Below are 16744 nucleotides of genomic sequence, written 5' to 3'. Positions count from 1 at the left end.
AATGAGGTAGATAGTTCAGCATTGCTCTCTAGTTGCGGTAGGATGATTCAGTTGCCTGATAACTGCTGGGAAAAAATTGTCCCTGAATCTGGAGATGTGCTTTTTCACACTTTAATACCTTTTGCCTGATGGGAGTGGGTAGAATAGGGAGTGGTGCAACATGTCTTTGATAGTGCTGCTGGCCTTGCAGAGGCATCGTGAGGTAAAAATTAAGTCAATACAGGTGCACAACCTTTTATCCGAAAGCCATGGGACCAGACACTTCTCGGATTTCGGGATTTTTCGGTTTTCCGAAAGGAAGGTTTTTAGCGTAGATTTTAACATGTGGCTCAGTGGTAGAGTGCTTGGCTTGTGGCCGCAAGGTTACGATTTTGCGCCTCTATCCCGGCTGTTACCCGGTCAGGGCCGGCCTTTAGCCGATAGGACCTATTTCTCCCATTTCTCCCGCGCCTAAGGGGGCCCCGCGCTAGAGTAATCAAATCAATTGGAGCAAAGATCTTATAGCGCGCAAGATGGTCCACTCCTGCGAAATACAATGAACTGACGCGTAGTCCGCACCGGAGCATAACCTCCGTCATTTCAGTAACCCCGACCCGACTTCAGTTATGCCTCTCGCAGCGTTGCGGGGGAACAGTTTAGGTGTTGTTAAATGTTTTTTTATCACTTCCTTTTTAAACGGCACATGCCTTGTACTTTTTAAACGGCACATACTGCAGATGCTGATTAAACCGAAGACAGACACAAAAGGCTGGAGTAAATCAGCGGATCAGGCTGCATCTCAGAATGGGAATACGTGATAATAGGAGGAAATAGATGATATTTCGGGTCTACTTTTTCAATGGCTGCCATGAGGGGAGAAGCGCCGGCACCAAGAGCGAGCGAAAGCGTGGACAGACGGACAAAAGCAACGTTCATAGAGCGGCGTTGGCAGACATTTCGGGTCGAGACCCTTCTTCAGACTGATAGTCAAGGGAAAGGGAAACGGGAGATATCGGCATATCTTCCATTCACTTGTCCTTAGTACCGTCCATAGCTCTTGCTCCTGTTTCCCCCGAGTCAGTTAGAAGAGGGGTCTCGACCCGAAATGTCACCTACAAAGATCTTTGGTCACCTATTCCGACCTATGATCGTTGCTTTTGTCCGTTCTGTCCGGGCGTTCGCTCGCTCTTAGTGCTGGCGTTTCTCCCCTCAGACTCCGCCAAACAAACACACACACACACACACACACACACACCCGGCAGATCGCTGCGGGCCGAGAGAGAGTAGAGAGGTAGAGGGGGAAGAAAGGGGTAGATGGGGAGGGGGGTGTGAGGGGGAATGGAGAAGTGGGAGGTGCCCTCACGCTCCCGGGGCAGCTCTCCCGTCCCTCTAGTCGCCGTGCTTCACGCATACAGCCCCGGCTCCCGCCCTCCCCCCTCTCTCCAGGAAGACGTGGTGAACAATACACGGAGGGCCAGGCCGGGGGTTGCAGCAACGTTTACAAACCTCGGACTCAGCTCACGCCCGGACCCAGACATCCGTTCCCGCCGCTGGACCTCTCCCTCCCTTCCCTTCTTCTCTCCCTTCTCTCCTTCTACCCTCAGACTCCGCCAAACAAACACACACACACACAGCATGCCCGGCAGATCCTTCCTCTCTCTTTTCCCTTCTCTCCCCCCCTTTGCCAAAACCCTTCCTCAGACTGATAGGGGGGACTGATACGGCAGTCTGAGGAAGGGTTTCGGCCCGAAGCGTTACCCATTTCCTTCGCTCCATAGATGCTGCTGCACCCGCGGAGTTTCTCCAGCATTTTTGTGAATCCCTAGACCTAGTTCAGTGAGCGTCCACCGACGGTCACCCGGACAGGTGACCGCGGAACCTCTCCGGGTGACCCTCGGTGAACGCTCACTGTACTAGGTCTAGGGATTCCTACTCTCCCGGGCAATATACCCTCTCTTTTTTCCAGGACCGAAAATGTCCGATTTTCGGAGCTTTTCGGTTTCTGGAATTTCGGATAAAAGGTTGTGCACCTGTAGAAGGGAGGTTGGTCTGTGTTGCATCCACAATTTGCTGCAATTTCTTGTGGTTTTCGATGGAGCTGTTCCCAAACCAAGCTGTATAGCATCTTGATAAAATGCTTTCTATGGTGTTGATCAGGTCAGGTTGGGGGGAGATCCCCCCCGCCACAGGTACCATGTTAACTACCTGCTCCATAGTCAAATAGTCGCCGACTAAATCGTCTCCCCCACACTTCAGTAGAAGTAGCGATCACTGTCGTATATAGCATTGCAAGGAATGATGATAAAACACACACAACAAAATCCAATACTTCCAGCAGCGGAGGTTCCACGGGAACTGGAGGACAGAGATGTGTGGTGCTTCCGTCATCATTCCTGTCGGAAACCAGCACCACTGCGTCGCTAATGTTTTCAACGAGGAGGTGCAGGTGAACCTCTGCCTCACCTGGAAAGACTGCTTGGGTCCTTGGATGGAGTCAAGGGGGGAGGTAAAGCAACAAGTGTAGCATTTCCTGCAGTTGCAAGGGAAAGTGCCAGGGTAGGAGGTGGTTTGGGTGAGAAGGGACGAATTGACCAAGGGGTTACGGAGGGAGTGGTCTCTGCGGAAAGCCGAAAGGGGAGGAGATGGGAAGATGTGGCCAGTGATGGGATCCCATTGGAGGTGGTGAAAATGACGGAGGATTATCTGTTGTATGTGACGGCTGGTGGGGTGGAAGGTGAGGACAAGGGGGACTCTGACCTTGTTACGAGTGGGAGGATGAAGAGTGGGAGCAGAGGTAGGGAAAAAGAGGAGACCCTGTTGAGAGCCTCAGCTATAGTCGAAGAGGGGAACCCTCGTTCCCTAAAGAATGAGGACTACTCCGATGCCCTGGTTTGGAACACATCACCCTGGGTGCAGATGCGGTGAAGACGGAGGAATTGGGAGTAGGGGATAGAGTTCTTACAGAAAACAGGGTGGGAAGAAGTGTAGTCCAGATAGCCATGGGATACAGTGAATTTGTAGTGGATGTCAGTCAGTAGTCTGTTACCTGCAATGGAGATAGTGAGGTCTAGAAACGGTAGGGAGATGTCGGAAATGGTCCAGGTGAATTTGAGTGCCGGATGGAAGTTAGTGGTGAAATGGATGAAGTCAGTGAGTTCTGCATGGGTGCAGGAGGTAGCACCAATGCAATCGTCAATGTAGCGGAGGTAGAATTCGGGGATAGGGCCACGGTCTGCCTCGAGGTGTTTTTTTGAAATTTTATCGTTAAATATTTTTCTGAAAAGTTCACTTTAACACAATTTCTTAGTGATCATGAGTTTATCCTTAAAAATGACCACAGTAAAGCCAGTGATAGTCTTTTAAATAATTTAACTATGGATATTGAAGCATTTATTTAAAAGTAGTTACTTACTGGTCTTCAGTTCCAAAGAATTTTATGAAGAAGCATTTTCTGCCCCGTGGTTTCTTTAGATCTTTCGGTGGATTGACAATCTTAAAGCAGGAAAGTTCAATCATTGTAAATTGGTTATAAATAAAGAAAAAATGTTCACTAAAAGGGAGAAAGTAAAGCAATCACAATTTAAGGCTGTCGCCACAACGGTTCATAGGAATTAATGTCTTATGACCAACCTTCTGACAATTTGAAAGTAATTCACAGCATAACCATAATTATGTTCAAGTAGATGTCATAAGTACAACATTCACTGTAACAGAATAGCTTCAGAGCCATGTGTAGGAAAGAACTGCGGATGCTGGTTTATATTGAAGGTAGACACAAAATACTGGAGTAACTCAACGGGTCAAACAGCATCTCCGGAGAGAAGGAATGGGTGATGACTTGAACCCAACCCGAAACGTTGGGTTTCCTTAAATCGATTTAACCTGGAGGTGGTGGAGTCAGTTCCATCCTAAAAAGCTTTAATAACTAATTCCCAATAAATATCCACAAATGCATTAATCTGCCTTTCTGATAAGCCGAATATGTATTTCAAATATGTTCTACTTTCTTTAAACTACAAGGCAGGAGATTTTTTTTTGTTGAGATAAGTGGCTTAAATGCACCAGTGGGCATCATAGTTTCGGGTCGAAATGGGACATTTCGAGTATGCTACCTAGTCCATCATGGGATACTGACCATACTACCGAATGGATAGATAGAAAGTACTGCCTCTAAAAGGCAGCCAGTATCGTCAAAGACAAATGCTCATTTCACTCCGACCATCGAGAAGGTGGTATAGGAGCCTGAAAACCGTGTCCACCAATTTCCAGAATAGCTTCTTCCCAATAACCATACACAACATTTGTGCGGCACAGTGGCTGCTGTTGCCAAAGAGCTGGGTGCGATCCTTACTCCGTGCGGTCTGTATGGAGTTTGCAAGTTCTCCTTGTGACCGCGTGGGTTTCCTCCGAGTACTCCGGTTTCCTCTCACATCCTAAAGGTGTGCAGGTTTGTAAATTAATTGGCCTCAGTACATTGCCCTGAGTTTTAGGGAGCCGATAGGAAAATGGGATAACAGAGAACTAGCGTGAAGGTGATCGATGGGCAGTATGGACTCGGTGGGCGGATGGTTTTGGCCAAAGCTTTGTTTTGCATACTATCCAAACAGATAAGATATACTATACGTAAATACAATACAAAATGCAAAATTTAGTTCTCACAATTGCAGCACATCAATTTGATAGACAAATTCCAATGTCCACATTGGGGATCAGACAGTACTCTAACTTATGGAAGAACCTGACATAGAATAACATCTCCAAGTTTGCGAATGACACAAAGCTAGGTGGCAGTGTGAGCTGCAAGGTGGATGCTATGAAGCTGCAGGGTAACTTGGAAAGGTTGGGTGCAGATGCAGTATAATGTGGATAAATTTGAGGTTATTCACTTTGGTGGCAAGAACAAGGAGGCCGATTATTATCTGAATGGTGTCAGATTATGAAAAGGGGAGATGCAACAAGACCAAGGTGTCCTTGTACATCAATCACTGAAAGTAAGCATGCAGGTACAGCAGGCAGTGAAGAAAGCTAATGGCATGTTGGCCTTCATAGCGAGAGGATTTTAATATAGGAGCAAGGAGGTCTCACTGCAGTTGTACATGGTCCTAGTGAGACCGCAGTTGGAGTATTGTGTGCAATTTTGGTCTCCTAGTTTGAGGAAGGACATTCTTGCTATTGAGGGAGTGCAGCGCAGGATCACCAGGTTAATTCCCGGGATGGTGGGATTGATATATGATGAACAAATGGATGGACTGGGCTTATATTAATTGGAATTTAGGATGAGAGGGGTTCTTATAGATATATGTACAATTCTTAATGGATTGGACAGGCTAGATGCAGGAAAAATGTTCCCCATGTTGGAGGAGTCCAGAACCAGGGGTCACAGTTTAAGAATAAGGGGTAGGCCATTTTGGACTGACATGAGGAAACACTTTTTCAGCCAGAGAGTTGTAAATCTGTGGTATTCTCCAGACAGAATCACTGGATGTATTCAAGAGAGAGTTAGATATAGCTCTTAGGGCTAACATAATCAAGGGATATAGGGAGAAAGCAGGAACAGGTACCGATTTTGGATAGACACAAAATGCTGGAGTAACTCAGTGGGACAGGCAGCATCTCTGCAGAGAAGGAATAGGTGACTTTCTGGTCGAGACCCTTCATCAGACTGATGTCTGGGGAGTGGGTGGTACAGAGATAAAATGTAGTCAGAGACAGTAAGACTGGTCAGAGAACAGGAAAGGGGTGGGGATGGAGAGAAAGCAAGGGCTACTTGAAGTTAGATAAGTCAATGTGGGAGGAGCCACAGTGGGAGGAGCCATCTTGGGGAACGGCTGCTAACCAGCAGCTGTCCGTTTAATTAACATTTTTTTGCAGTTTTAGTGAGTCCTGTGCCCTGTTTGTGGGAGAAATAGACTTTTTAATGTGGGGGGAAGGGGGTAACTATATTTCTAGGTCTCTACCTGGTCGGTGAGGCAGCTTTTTCTCCGGGCTGCCCCATCGACCCGTCCTCGTGGCCTATCAGCGGGCGTGGAGCGCCGTTTCCTGGCGGGCACCGCCCAGCACCTCGCTTCGGTGGCGGCACAGCGCTGGAGCGCTATCCCGGAGCGAAGGATGCCTTGCCTGGGTCGTCGCACTGGAGCTCCGGTGAGCTGTGACCGCCGAGATCAACACCTCCGGGCTGCGGGTCTGGTGGTGCTGACTTTAACATCGGGAGCTCCAAACCGGCGCGGCCTTGTCAGCTTCGGAAGACGCGGTCCCCAGTTAGGAAGCGGCCATTCCAGGTGGCCCAGCCGCTGAAAGGACTCTCCCGACGCCGGGGCAACACCACCCGGACAGAACGGCCAGGAACATCGGGCCTCCGTAGAGGCAATAGCGGAGGCCTCAATAGGCCTGACTTTGGGAGAACTGGGGATGGGGACTGGACATTGTGCCTTCCCCCACAGTGGTATCCAGTGGGGGGATGATTTTTTGTGTGTAATGTGAATATGTTAGTTTGTGTCCAAGATGGCTGTCGGAAGGGAGAGTGGACGCTGGTGTGCTTTAGCTGCCGCTGCTCTCTCTTCACATTGTGTTTCTGATTTTTTGTCTTTGGAGTGAATTCTGTCTTTAATTTGTGTATTGGTGATGTCTTTATTATTTATTTTATTTTACTCCGACTATACGTTTTTTCTCTCTTGTTAATTTCTGTAAGGTGTCCTTGAGACTTTGAAAGGCGCCCGCAAATAAAAATTTATTATTATTATTATTAATGTTCATACCGCTGAGGTGCAGGCTGCCCAAGCAAAATACGAGGCTGTCCCTCCAATTTTCATTGGGCCTCACTCTGACAATGGAGGCAGCCCAGGACAGAACGGTCAGTTTGGGAATGGGAGGGGGAGTTAGTGTTGAACAACCAGGAGATCAGGTACGTTTAGGTGGAAACAATCGCCGAGCCTGCACTTGGTCTTGCCAATATACAGGAGTTCACACCTGGAAGAGCCGATACAGTAGATGAGGTTGGAGGAGGTGCAAGTGAACCTCTGCCTCAACTGAAAAGACTGTTGGGGTCCTTGGACGCAGTCAAGGGGGGGGGAGGTACAGGGACAGGGACTTCTCTAACTTCAAGTAGCCCATGCTTTCCCTCTCTCCAACCCCTTCCCAGTTCTCTGACCAGTCTTACTGTCTCCGACTAATTTTATCTCTGTATCTCCCATCCCCCTGACATCAGTCTGAAGAAGGGTCTCGACCCGAAACGTCACCCATTTCTTCTCTCCAGAGATGTTGCCTGACCCGCTGAGTTACTACACCATTTTGTGTCTATCTTCGATTTAAACCAGCTTCTGCAGTTCTTTCCTATTGATTCTGGATGATCAGCCATGATCAAATTGAATGGCGGCGCTGTCTCAAAGGGCGGAAAGGCCAAATCCTGCGGCAACTTTCTATGTTTCTAACCATTCAGAAGACTGATAACATGGAAAGTATTAAGAGTGTTTTATTGTCATATGTCCGACAGAACAATTAAATTCTTACTTGCAGGAGCGCAATATATAAACATAATTCCTGCGTCTGGTGGTACGCACTTTCAAGCTTCTATACCTTTTCCCAGCTGCAAATTCTTCGATTATGTTGGCTGCTTTTGAGGCAGCATGAAGTGTAAATACAACAAATGGTGGTAAGTCTGGTCTGTGTAATGGACTTGGCTACTGTTCTCCATCCACAACTCTCTGCTATTTCATGCGGCCTTGGGCAGTTGTTTCCAAACCAAGATCAATCTGACAGTGTGCTTTCTATAATTAATCTTTACACTTGATTTACAATGATTTTGTTTTAATAAAAAGATCGACACTCCATGGATGCCACATGACTTGTTATTTCCATAATTTTTCTGTATTTCTGCAATATCTAAATATTGCAATACGATTTCCTCATTCAGTGAATAGGATTTACCGAGTCCAGTCATAAGATATACACCCATTAGCCCCAACGCAAAACTACACCGCCTTTTCTTTCTTCCTTCCTTCCACTGATCTGGGTGACCCTCGCTCAAAAATGTAGGATCTCATTATTCCGAGCGGCAAGTGTCATTTTCAGATACATTTTCAACACATTCATGTGTTTCTCACGTTTATGTCACTGACTCACCTTTCCGGGCCAAGGCGGATACCGACCCAGCTTTCCCCTGGAAAGAGTAAACAGAAGAAAAACATGGTTAAAATAGGGTGTGGGCGTTGGTGGAAAATTGAGATTTCGAATAAAACGGGGGTGTGCGGCGAGGAAACAGCGGTCGCTTACCAAACCAAGTCTCCCACCCGTAAACTCGCCGTCGTCGTCGCCGCCGCCATCTTACTCGCAGTCCATCATCATCATCATCATCATCGCCGCCGGGAGGGAGGGAGGGAGACGCCGCCCAGCCCAGCCCCGCCCCGCCCCGGCTCACAGTCAAAGGTCAACCTCCACTCATCCCGCTTTATTGTTAAACGATATTCGAAATACCAACCAAGGCGAGCAAATCCACGCTGGAACAAAACGAGTCAATTGAAGAAAAATAATTCCGCCTGAAGCCTTTGCCAATGTGCCCTGTGGTGACGACGGGTGCGCATGCGTGCGGCGGCGCGCAGATCGGAAAGATGGCGGCGGCCGAAGTTTGTGGGGTTTGTTTTTGTTTCTGTTGATGAGGATTGGGGGTCGTTCCCGACACGTTTGTCACCGGCACCGGCGCCTGTTGCGGCAGGCGAACAAGAAAGACGGACGGCAAGCGGCGATAAAAGGTGGAAGAAGAAGCCGGCAGGTCTTGTACCATGGCCGAACCGCGGCGGGTCTCTCTGACTACCCTTCCCGTCTCGGCTCCTCTGTTGAAGAAAAAGAAAGAAGAGGACGACGACGACGACGAGGAGGAGGAAGAGGGGGAAAAGGTGAAGACGGGTGGGATATCCGCCATCACGTCGCGCCACACGCTGCCTCTCTTCGAGTCGAGTGAGAAGAGTTGCCCAGAGTTTTATTACCCCGAGTTAATGAGAGTACGGAAGGTAAGCAAACATTGGCATTCAAGGCTCAGAGTTGGGGTTTAAAGTGTGGGAGCTGGGTTAAATGAAGCAACCCGTCCCTGCCCCGTATTATAGAGGTAGTAAGCCAAGTATGTAATAAATTAATCACTTAATCGCGTGATGCCTTTAGTGCGTTTTCCAGTCAATAAATTGAAATTAGCCCAGTTTTGTTTTCTTTCTTGTGACGAGTTTCCATTGATGTGTTCTCCTGAACTAGTTAATGCTTTCAGTTAGAGGTGGAGATAATACACAGCGGCTTGGCTGCCGTGACCCATATGGAAAACCGTAATTCTTTGGTGGCCCCGTTTCAATCCTTTGGGGCACTAACCAAATCTAGTTTTGATCTGGAAACTTTCAGCGATCGATTTGTAGTGTTTAACTAAGTCATTTCATAACTTTAAAATTGTGTATTAACACGACGTTAGTCAAAAAGCTATGGCCTCTGTTCTTCGACCAACTCACTGTTACAAGACAACTTGATATTAGTCACATGCTGATTTAAGGCATCATGACGTTGTTTTGAGTGCATGCATGTTCATATTAGCCGGAAACAACTGGAAAGATGTTTGAACTTTTAGACCAGAACGTACATTGATTTGTATTTTTCTGAAAGTTTCCATTTGTTCTGAGCGTTTTCACAACGGGTGAATACTTCTGATTAACTTTTATGACAACCCGTAATCAATTTTTGAGAGTTATGGTAGGTATTTTGCGTTGTGGTGCAAGCAGGCAGGTGGTTGCACACCAGTGCTTGAACGTTCTTGCCACGAGTTTCATTAATTGAACTTTTAATTTTAACAACGTCTTCTTGAGACTCCATTTTAGTTTAGTTCTTCATCCTATCTTCACTCTGACATGCATGTCTTTGTCTTCTGCATTGATCCAAGGAGGATGAATATAAGCTTGAGAAATTGGTTCTAATTCTTCCATCTGAGCGTGTTGCATGCAGCCTTCGGAGCTCATTATCAATTTTAACAATTTCATATAACTTTATTTTGTATCAGAGAAATGGTCTGATCTAAGATTAATCATGTTTAACATTAACTCGTTTTTCCCCTCTCTAAAGCAAGGCAACAAAACCTTGTTTTGTCGTCTTTTCCACTGTTCTGTTTGCCTTTGGGTTCAGTCTTGACAACAGCTCTTCCCTGCTTTTCACAGTCTCTTTTGGGGGGGGGGGGGGGGTTCTGCTATCTAACTGCTCAATAATCTATTAACCAGAATACTCTGTAAACTTTTATTGTTTCTACCCATCTCTCCAAGTTAAAACTATTGTGATTTCTCACTTTCCCCATTCTGATGAAGTGCCTTCTTCATGAAGCACTAATTCTGTTTCTCTTTCCACAGATACTTTCCAAGACATAGTTTTTACTCCATGAAATACAGCACATAAAATAAAAGCAGGAATAGGGTGATTTCACGAAAGGTCACTGGAGCGTAGATCCGCACCTACGTGACCGAAAATCTCAACTGGAGTACATGTTATACATCAGTACATGTTAGTGAATGGGAAAACACGCACTTTCCCACCCGTTAAAAACATGGAAAATGGCCGATATTTGAGCTGAAATTTTCTGTGCTAGTCGGGGTGACCGTGAAGCACAGCGACCTAAACTTTCAGGCAAAAAAAAGATAGAAAGTATCCAAAATATCGGGAATTATCGCGTTTACTCGCTGAATTTCATCAAAAGTAAGTTAATAATGCCTTACTTTTGATGAAATTCAGCAAGCAAACGCGATAATTCCCGGTATTTTGGATCTTTAAATCTCCACGGCAAATGTCTGCTAAGCACTTCCGCTGTTTTTCCACCTTCTGTTCCCTCTTGTAATTACCTTACTTTCTATCTTTTTTTTTTGCCTGAAAATTTAGGTCGCTGTGCTTCACGGTCACCCCGACTAGCACAGAAAATTTCAGCTCAAATATCGGCCGTTTTCCATGTTTTTAACGGGTGGGAAAGTGCGTGTTTTCCCATTCACTAACATGTACTGATGTATAACATGTACTCCAGTTGAGATTTTCGGTCATGTGGGTGCAGATCTACGCTCCAGTGACCTTTCGTGAAATCACCCTATAGCCACTTGACTCTTCAAGCCTGTTTCACCGTTCACCTGTTCTCCCATCCAACAGATACCTATTGCATCTACCTAAAATAATCACAATGTTGGTCATTAGTCCTCTGTACTGAGGAATTCCAAAGGCCCAGTACCCACTGAAATAATTTCTCCTCATCTCAATCTCTTGCCCTGTAACCTGGAAAATCCCCCCTCTCCCCCCCCCCCCCCCCCCATTCTAGAAGACCAGGAGAAACAGTCCAAGTCCTTTTAAATAGTTTGTAAATTTCAATTAAGTCCTCTCTTGTTGTCGTAAGCCGTAATAAAATAAAGTTGAAGAAGCTTGATATTGTTCTATGAGCCAGTCTGGTTTTAGAGCAATACATCAACCATCTTTACCTATTTTCTTAAATTGCCAAACAATATACATGAGTGCATATTCGTTTACGTGCTCTTTCATGTGGGAGGAATCTGGAGAATTGAGAGAAAACATGCAAATTCGTGCAAATAAGACCTGAAGAATATGTGATTCTGTTTGTAGTTTGTTTGGTTGTTTGTTTTTTTGCACAAAGTCTGCGAGCATTGCCAATTTTCATTTCACAGCACATCTCATATGTGTATGTGACAAATAAACTTGACTTGAAGTCAGGATATTGAGGCCACTTCATATGCCACAGACCGGCCCATAACAGAGCAAGGTGCACTTTAAAAAGTAATGTCGGACAACAACACCCTGCTTTTCTTCAGTCTGTGTGCATATTAATGAAACCACAATACTAGGAGAATTAAGATTAAAGGTTTTGTCATGGTGAAACTGTGAGGGATGTGCTTCAGTTTTGGTTTACAGCAACGGTGAAGTAAGAGCAGAAATCTGTAATTAAGCAGCATCTGATTAGAACAGAGTTAAATTACAACGTTATCTCAACTTCATTAATTGCGTCATCCTGGGACTTGCTATGCATCACATTGGCTGCAATATACCTACCGCATGAGCTTAGTGCTCAATCATCTTATTTTGCTCAAGTAGAATTAAATTAATTTTATTGTACATGCAATATCCTGTGAGAGGCAAAGCAGTGCAAACAATGCTTTGACTAATATTGTCTGCAATATGAAACAATCTAGCAGTTTGTCTGTGAAATGATGTTTAACATAGTTGAAGTTGTAATTTTATAAACTGAAGCTCAGAATGAGTTTAATTATTTTGGTTCCTGCTGTTCATATTGTGGTCACAAATTCACAGATGTTGAAAAATAATAGTTGATTGAAATGTCTACAAATATAAAGAGAGTTTGTGCACCAGGAAATTCTAGGTTGTATCTCAATTCAAAATAAGAAAAAGCTAGTCAACATAAAGTGATTTTTTTTTTCCTTTTCTAGGTGTAAAAAAAAAAAATTGACATGTGATGTATGTTTAGAAACCAGTATCCAATAGTTAACATGGGTGACTTTAATCTACATATAGATTGGGCCAACCAAATTGGCAGCAGCGCTGAGGAGGATGATTTCCTGGAATGTATACGGGATGGTTTTTTAAACCATTATGTACAAGAACCGACTAGGGGACAGGCCATCTTAGATTGGGTATTGTGTTATGAGGAAGGATTCGTTAACAATCTTGTTGTGCAAAGTCCCTTGGGCAACTGTGACCATAATATGGTGGAATTCTACATTAAGGTGGAAAGTAATTCAGAGACTAGGGTCCTGAACTTAAAGAAAGGAGACTTTGAAGGTCTGAGACAGAATTGGCTAGGATAGACTGGCAAATTATACTTAAAGGGTTGATGGTGGAGATGCAATGGCAAAGATTTAAAGACTGCATGTATGAACTCCAAAAAATGTTCATCCCTGTCTGGCGAAAAAATAAAACGGGGAAGGTGGCTCAACCGTGGCTAACGAGGGAAATCAAGGATAGTGTTAAATCCAAGGAAAAGGCATATAAATTGGCCAGAGAAAGCAGCAAACTCACCAGGACTGTTAGAAATATAGAACTCGGCAGCCGAGGACCAAGGGGTTAATTAAGTGGGGTGGGGGGGGGAGAGCATGAACGAAAGCTTGCGGGGAATATAAAGACTGACTGAATGCTTTAGTTATGTAAAAAGGGAAAAAATGGTGGAGACAAATGTAGGTCCCTTACAATCAGAGACAGGTGAATTTCTAATAGGGAAACGAGGAAATGGTAGAACAATTAAACAAGTACTTTGGCTCTGTCTTCACTAAGGAAGACAGAACCAATCTCCCAGAAATACTAGGGGACTGCAGACCTAGTGGGAGGGAGGAACTGAAGGGAATCCACATTAGTCAGGAAATGGTGTCCGGTAAACTGTTGGGACTGAAGGCAGATAAATCCGCAGGGCCTGATGGTCTGCATCCCAGAGTACTCAAGCAGGTGGCCCTAGAAATTGTGAATGCATTGGTGATAATTTTCCAATGTTCTCCCGACTCTTTCAGTTCCTGTGAACTGGAGGGTAGCTAATGTAACTCCACTTTTTAAAAGGAGGGAGAGAGAAAACGGGGAATTATAGACCAGTTGCTTGAGTCGATTATTAAATATGTTATGCCATTTGGAAAGCAGTGACAGGATTGGTCAAAGTCAGCATGGATTTATGAAGGGGAAATTATGCTTGACTAATTTTCTAGAATTTTTTTGAGGATGTAACAAGTGGAATGGATGAGGGAGCCAGTAAATGTGGTGTATCTGGGCTTTCAAAAAGCCTTTGACAAGGTCCCACACAAGAGATTAGTGTGCAAAATTAAAGCACATGGTATTGGGGGTAGTGTATTGACATGGATAGAGAACTAGTTGGCAGACAGGAAGCAAAGAGTAGGATTTAACGGGTCCTTTTCAGAATGGCAGGCAATGACTACTGGGGTGCCGCAAGTCTCAGTGCTGGGACCCCAGTTATTTACAACATTAATTAACGATTTAGGCGAGGGAATTAAATGTGACATTACCAAGTTTCCAGATAACACAAAGCTGCGTGGCAGTGTGAGCTGTGATGAGGATGCTCTTAGGTTGCAGGGCGACTTAGATAAGTTGGATGAGTGGGCAGATGCAGTATAATGTGGATACACGTGAGGTTATCCACTATGGTGGCAAGAACAGGAAGGCAGATTATTATCTGAAATGTGTCAGATTAGGAAAAGGGGAGGTGCAACGAGACCTGGGTGTGCTTGCACATCAATCATTGAAAGCAAGCATGCAGGTGAAGCAGGCAGTGAAGAAAGCTAATGGCATGTTGGCCTTCATTGCAAGAGGATTGGAGTTTAGGGGCAAGGAGGCCCTACTGCAGTTGTACAGGGCCCTAGTGAGACCGCATGTGGAGTATAGTGTGCAATTTTGGTCTCTTAATTTGAGGAAGGACATTCTTGCCATTTAGGGAGTGCAGTGTAAGTTCACCAGGTTAATTCCCTGGGATGTCAGTTCTGACATGATGAAAGTATGGGTCGACTGGGCTTGTATTCACTGGAATTTAGGATGAGAGGGGATCTTACAGAAACATATAAAATTCTTAAAGTGTGTAAGAAAGAACTACAGGTGCTGGTTTAAATCAAAGGTAGACACAAAATGCTGGAGTAACTCGGAGGGACAGACAGCATCTCTGGAGAGAAGGAATGTGTGACGTTTCGGGTCTAGTCCAGTCTGAAGAAGGGTCTCGGCCTGAAACATCACCCATTCCTTCTCTCCAGAGATGCTGCATGTCCTGTTGAGTTATTTCAGCATTTTGTGTCTAAAATTCGTGAAGGATTGGACAGGCTGGATGCAGGAAAAATGTTTCCGATGTTGGGGGGGTGGGGGGAGTCCAGAAACAGGGGTCACAGTTTAAGAGTAAGCGGTAGGCCATTTAGGACCGAGATGAGGAAAAACGTCTTGATGCAGAGAGTTGTGAATCTGTGGAATTCTCTGCCACGGAATGCAGTGGAAGACAATTCACTGGATGTTTTCAAGAGAGTTAGGTTTTGGTGTTGGGGCTAAAGGAATAGAGGGATATGGGGGGGAAAAGCAGGAATGGGGTACTGATTTTAGATGAGCTGTCGTGATCATATTGAATGGCGGTGCTGGCTCGAAGGGCCGAATGGCCTACCGTACCTATTTTTCTATGTATTATTCTTGTCAGTGTTTGAGAATCTTATGGGTCCGTAAACAAGCTTTCATTCCTTTGAAGGGAGACATGACATGCTGGAGTAACTCAGTGGGTTAGGCAGCATCTCTGGAGAAAAGGAATAGGTGATGTTTCTGGTCGAGACCCTTCATCAGACCAAATATCTGAGAGCAGAGCAAGATGGTCCACTCCTGTGAAATCCAATGGACTGACGTGTAGTACGCACCTGAGCATAACTTCCGCCATTTCAGTAAACCCGACCCGACTTCAGTTATGCCTCTCGCAGTGTAATGAGCGTTGCGGGGGAACAGTTTGTGTGTTTTTGAATATTTTAAATGTTTTTAAAAAACTTATTTTTAAATGCAGTAAACCCTCATCAATTTTCCCCCATCACTGTCAGCACTGCCTTGGTTGCTATTTGCTGAAGTAAGTGTGTGTGTGTGGAAACTTGCGTGATTGTTAATCTGACTGGACACGCTAATACTCAAAAACGGCACATACCTTGTACAGGGGGAAACTGCAGATGCTGGTGTAAACCGAAGACAGACAAAAAAGGCTGGAATAAATCAGCAGATCTGGCAGCATATCTGGAGAAAAGGACTAGGTGATATTTGGGTTGACTTTTTCGATAGCTGCCATGACCTGTTTGATGTCATCCTTCGCTCTGGCGGGAAAGAGGAACAAGAAATATAGGCATATCTTCCATTCATTTGTCCTTAGTACCGTCTATATCTCTTGTTCCTCTTTCCCTGGACTCGGTGTGAAGAAGGGTGTCGATCCCAAATGTGACCTATGCCGCTCTAAGATCTTTGCTTTCGTCCGTCTGTCTGCGCGTTCGCTCGCTCTTGGTGCCGGCACTTATCCCCTCAGACTCAGCCACACACACATGCGCACACACACACTCCGGCAGATCGTTGTGGGCCGAGACCAGGATCAGGGCGAAGGATGACATCAAACGGGTCGTGGCAGCTATCGAAAAAATATTGAAATTGTAAGGGGGAAATTAAGAAAAAAAGACACCAGAAGGAAATAGATGTTTAACAAAAAAAAGGGGGGGGCGTCGGCGATTGCTCCGCATTGGATGGTGGGAGGGGGAGAGGATGGTTTGAGTGCCTCTTTCCCCTGACTCGGTCTGAAGACTGGTCTCGATCCGAAATGTCACCTGCTCCTTTTGTCCAGAAATGCCGCCGGACCCACTGCATTTTGTGTCTATCCTTTAATCTCTCAACCTGATATAGCAGAATCTCCCTGGATTAGCTTGATGCCATGACGGTAGCCGGTTAGGAAATGGCACTGAAGATTACCCATCACCTACCATGGCTTTTTCATGGAGTAAACCATCTTGCTTCAGATCTTTGCTTCAGACTGAGGCAGGAGAGGCGAACAAATAATCTTCACAGGATTTAGAAGAAATGAATGGAAGAAATGCAAAAAGCAATGAAAATCAAGGAAATGTGGAGCACACAATAGGCCATTGTTGGCTGTGGGATAGGTAATGAGTATGCAGACAAAGGAAATCAACAGGATGACAGTAAAACTTGTACGACAACTAGGGTGGGGTGGGACAGAGAGGGAGAGAGAGAGGGGAAGGAA

General features: G+C 45.3%; 2 protein-coding genes across 3 annotated transcripts in view; one reads left to right on the top strand and one right to left on the bottom strand.

The window, feature by feature from the left end:
* Positions 1-8388, bottom strand: part of glyr1 (glyoxylate reductase 1 homolog (Arabidopsis)) — a 39282-nt gene extending 30894 nt beyond the window's left edge. The window contains exons 1-3 of one of the 2 annotated variants that reach the window (XM_055651774.1): positions 8248-8388; positions 8098-8134; positions 3392-3471 (exon numbers count right to left, since the gene is read on the bottom strand). In XM_055651774.1, coding sequence (XP_055507749.1) covers positions 3392-3471; positions 8098-8134; positions 8248-8297 — 167 coding nt within the window. In that variant the 5' untranslated portion in view covers positions 8298-8388. The remainder of the gene's footprint in view (positions 1-3391; positions 3472-8097; positions 8135-8247) is intronic. The other variant, XM_055651775.1, reaches the window with a different exon arrangement.
* A 32-nt stretch (positions 8389-8420) lies between these two features.
* The window catches only part of LOC129707033 (ubinuclein-1-like), a 73521-nt gene continuing 65197 nt past the window's right edge, over positions 8421-16744 (top strand). The window contains 1 exon segment of the mRNA XM_055651773.1: positions 8421-8981. Coding sequence (XP_055507748.1) covers positions 8754-8981 — 228 coding nt within the window. The 5' untranslated portion in view covers positions 8421-8753.

This window comes from Leucoraja erinacea, chromosome 20, assembly GCF_028641065.1.
Source record: "Leucoraja erinacea ecotype New England chromosome 20, Leri_hhj_1, whole genome shotgun sequence".
NCBI classification, from domain to species: Eukaryota; Metazoa; Chordata; class Chondrichthyes; order Rajiformes; family Rajidae; genus Leucoraja; species Leucoraja erinaceus.
The sequence above is the reverse complement of the archived record's forward strand: the minus strand, read 5'-3'. Positions and strand labels throughout refer to the sequence as shown.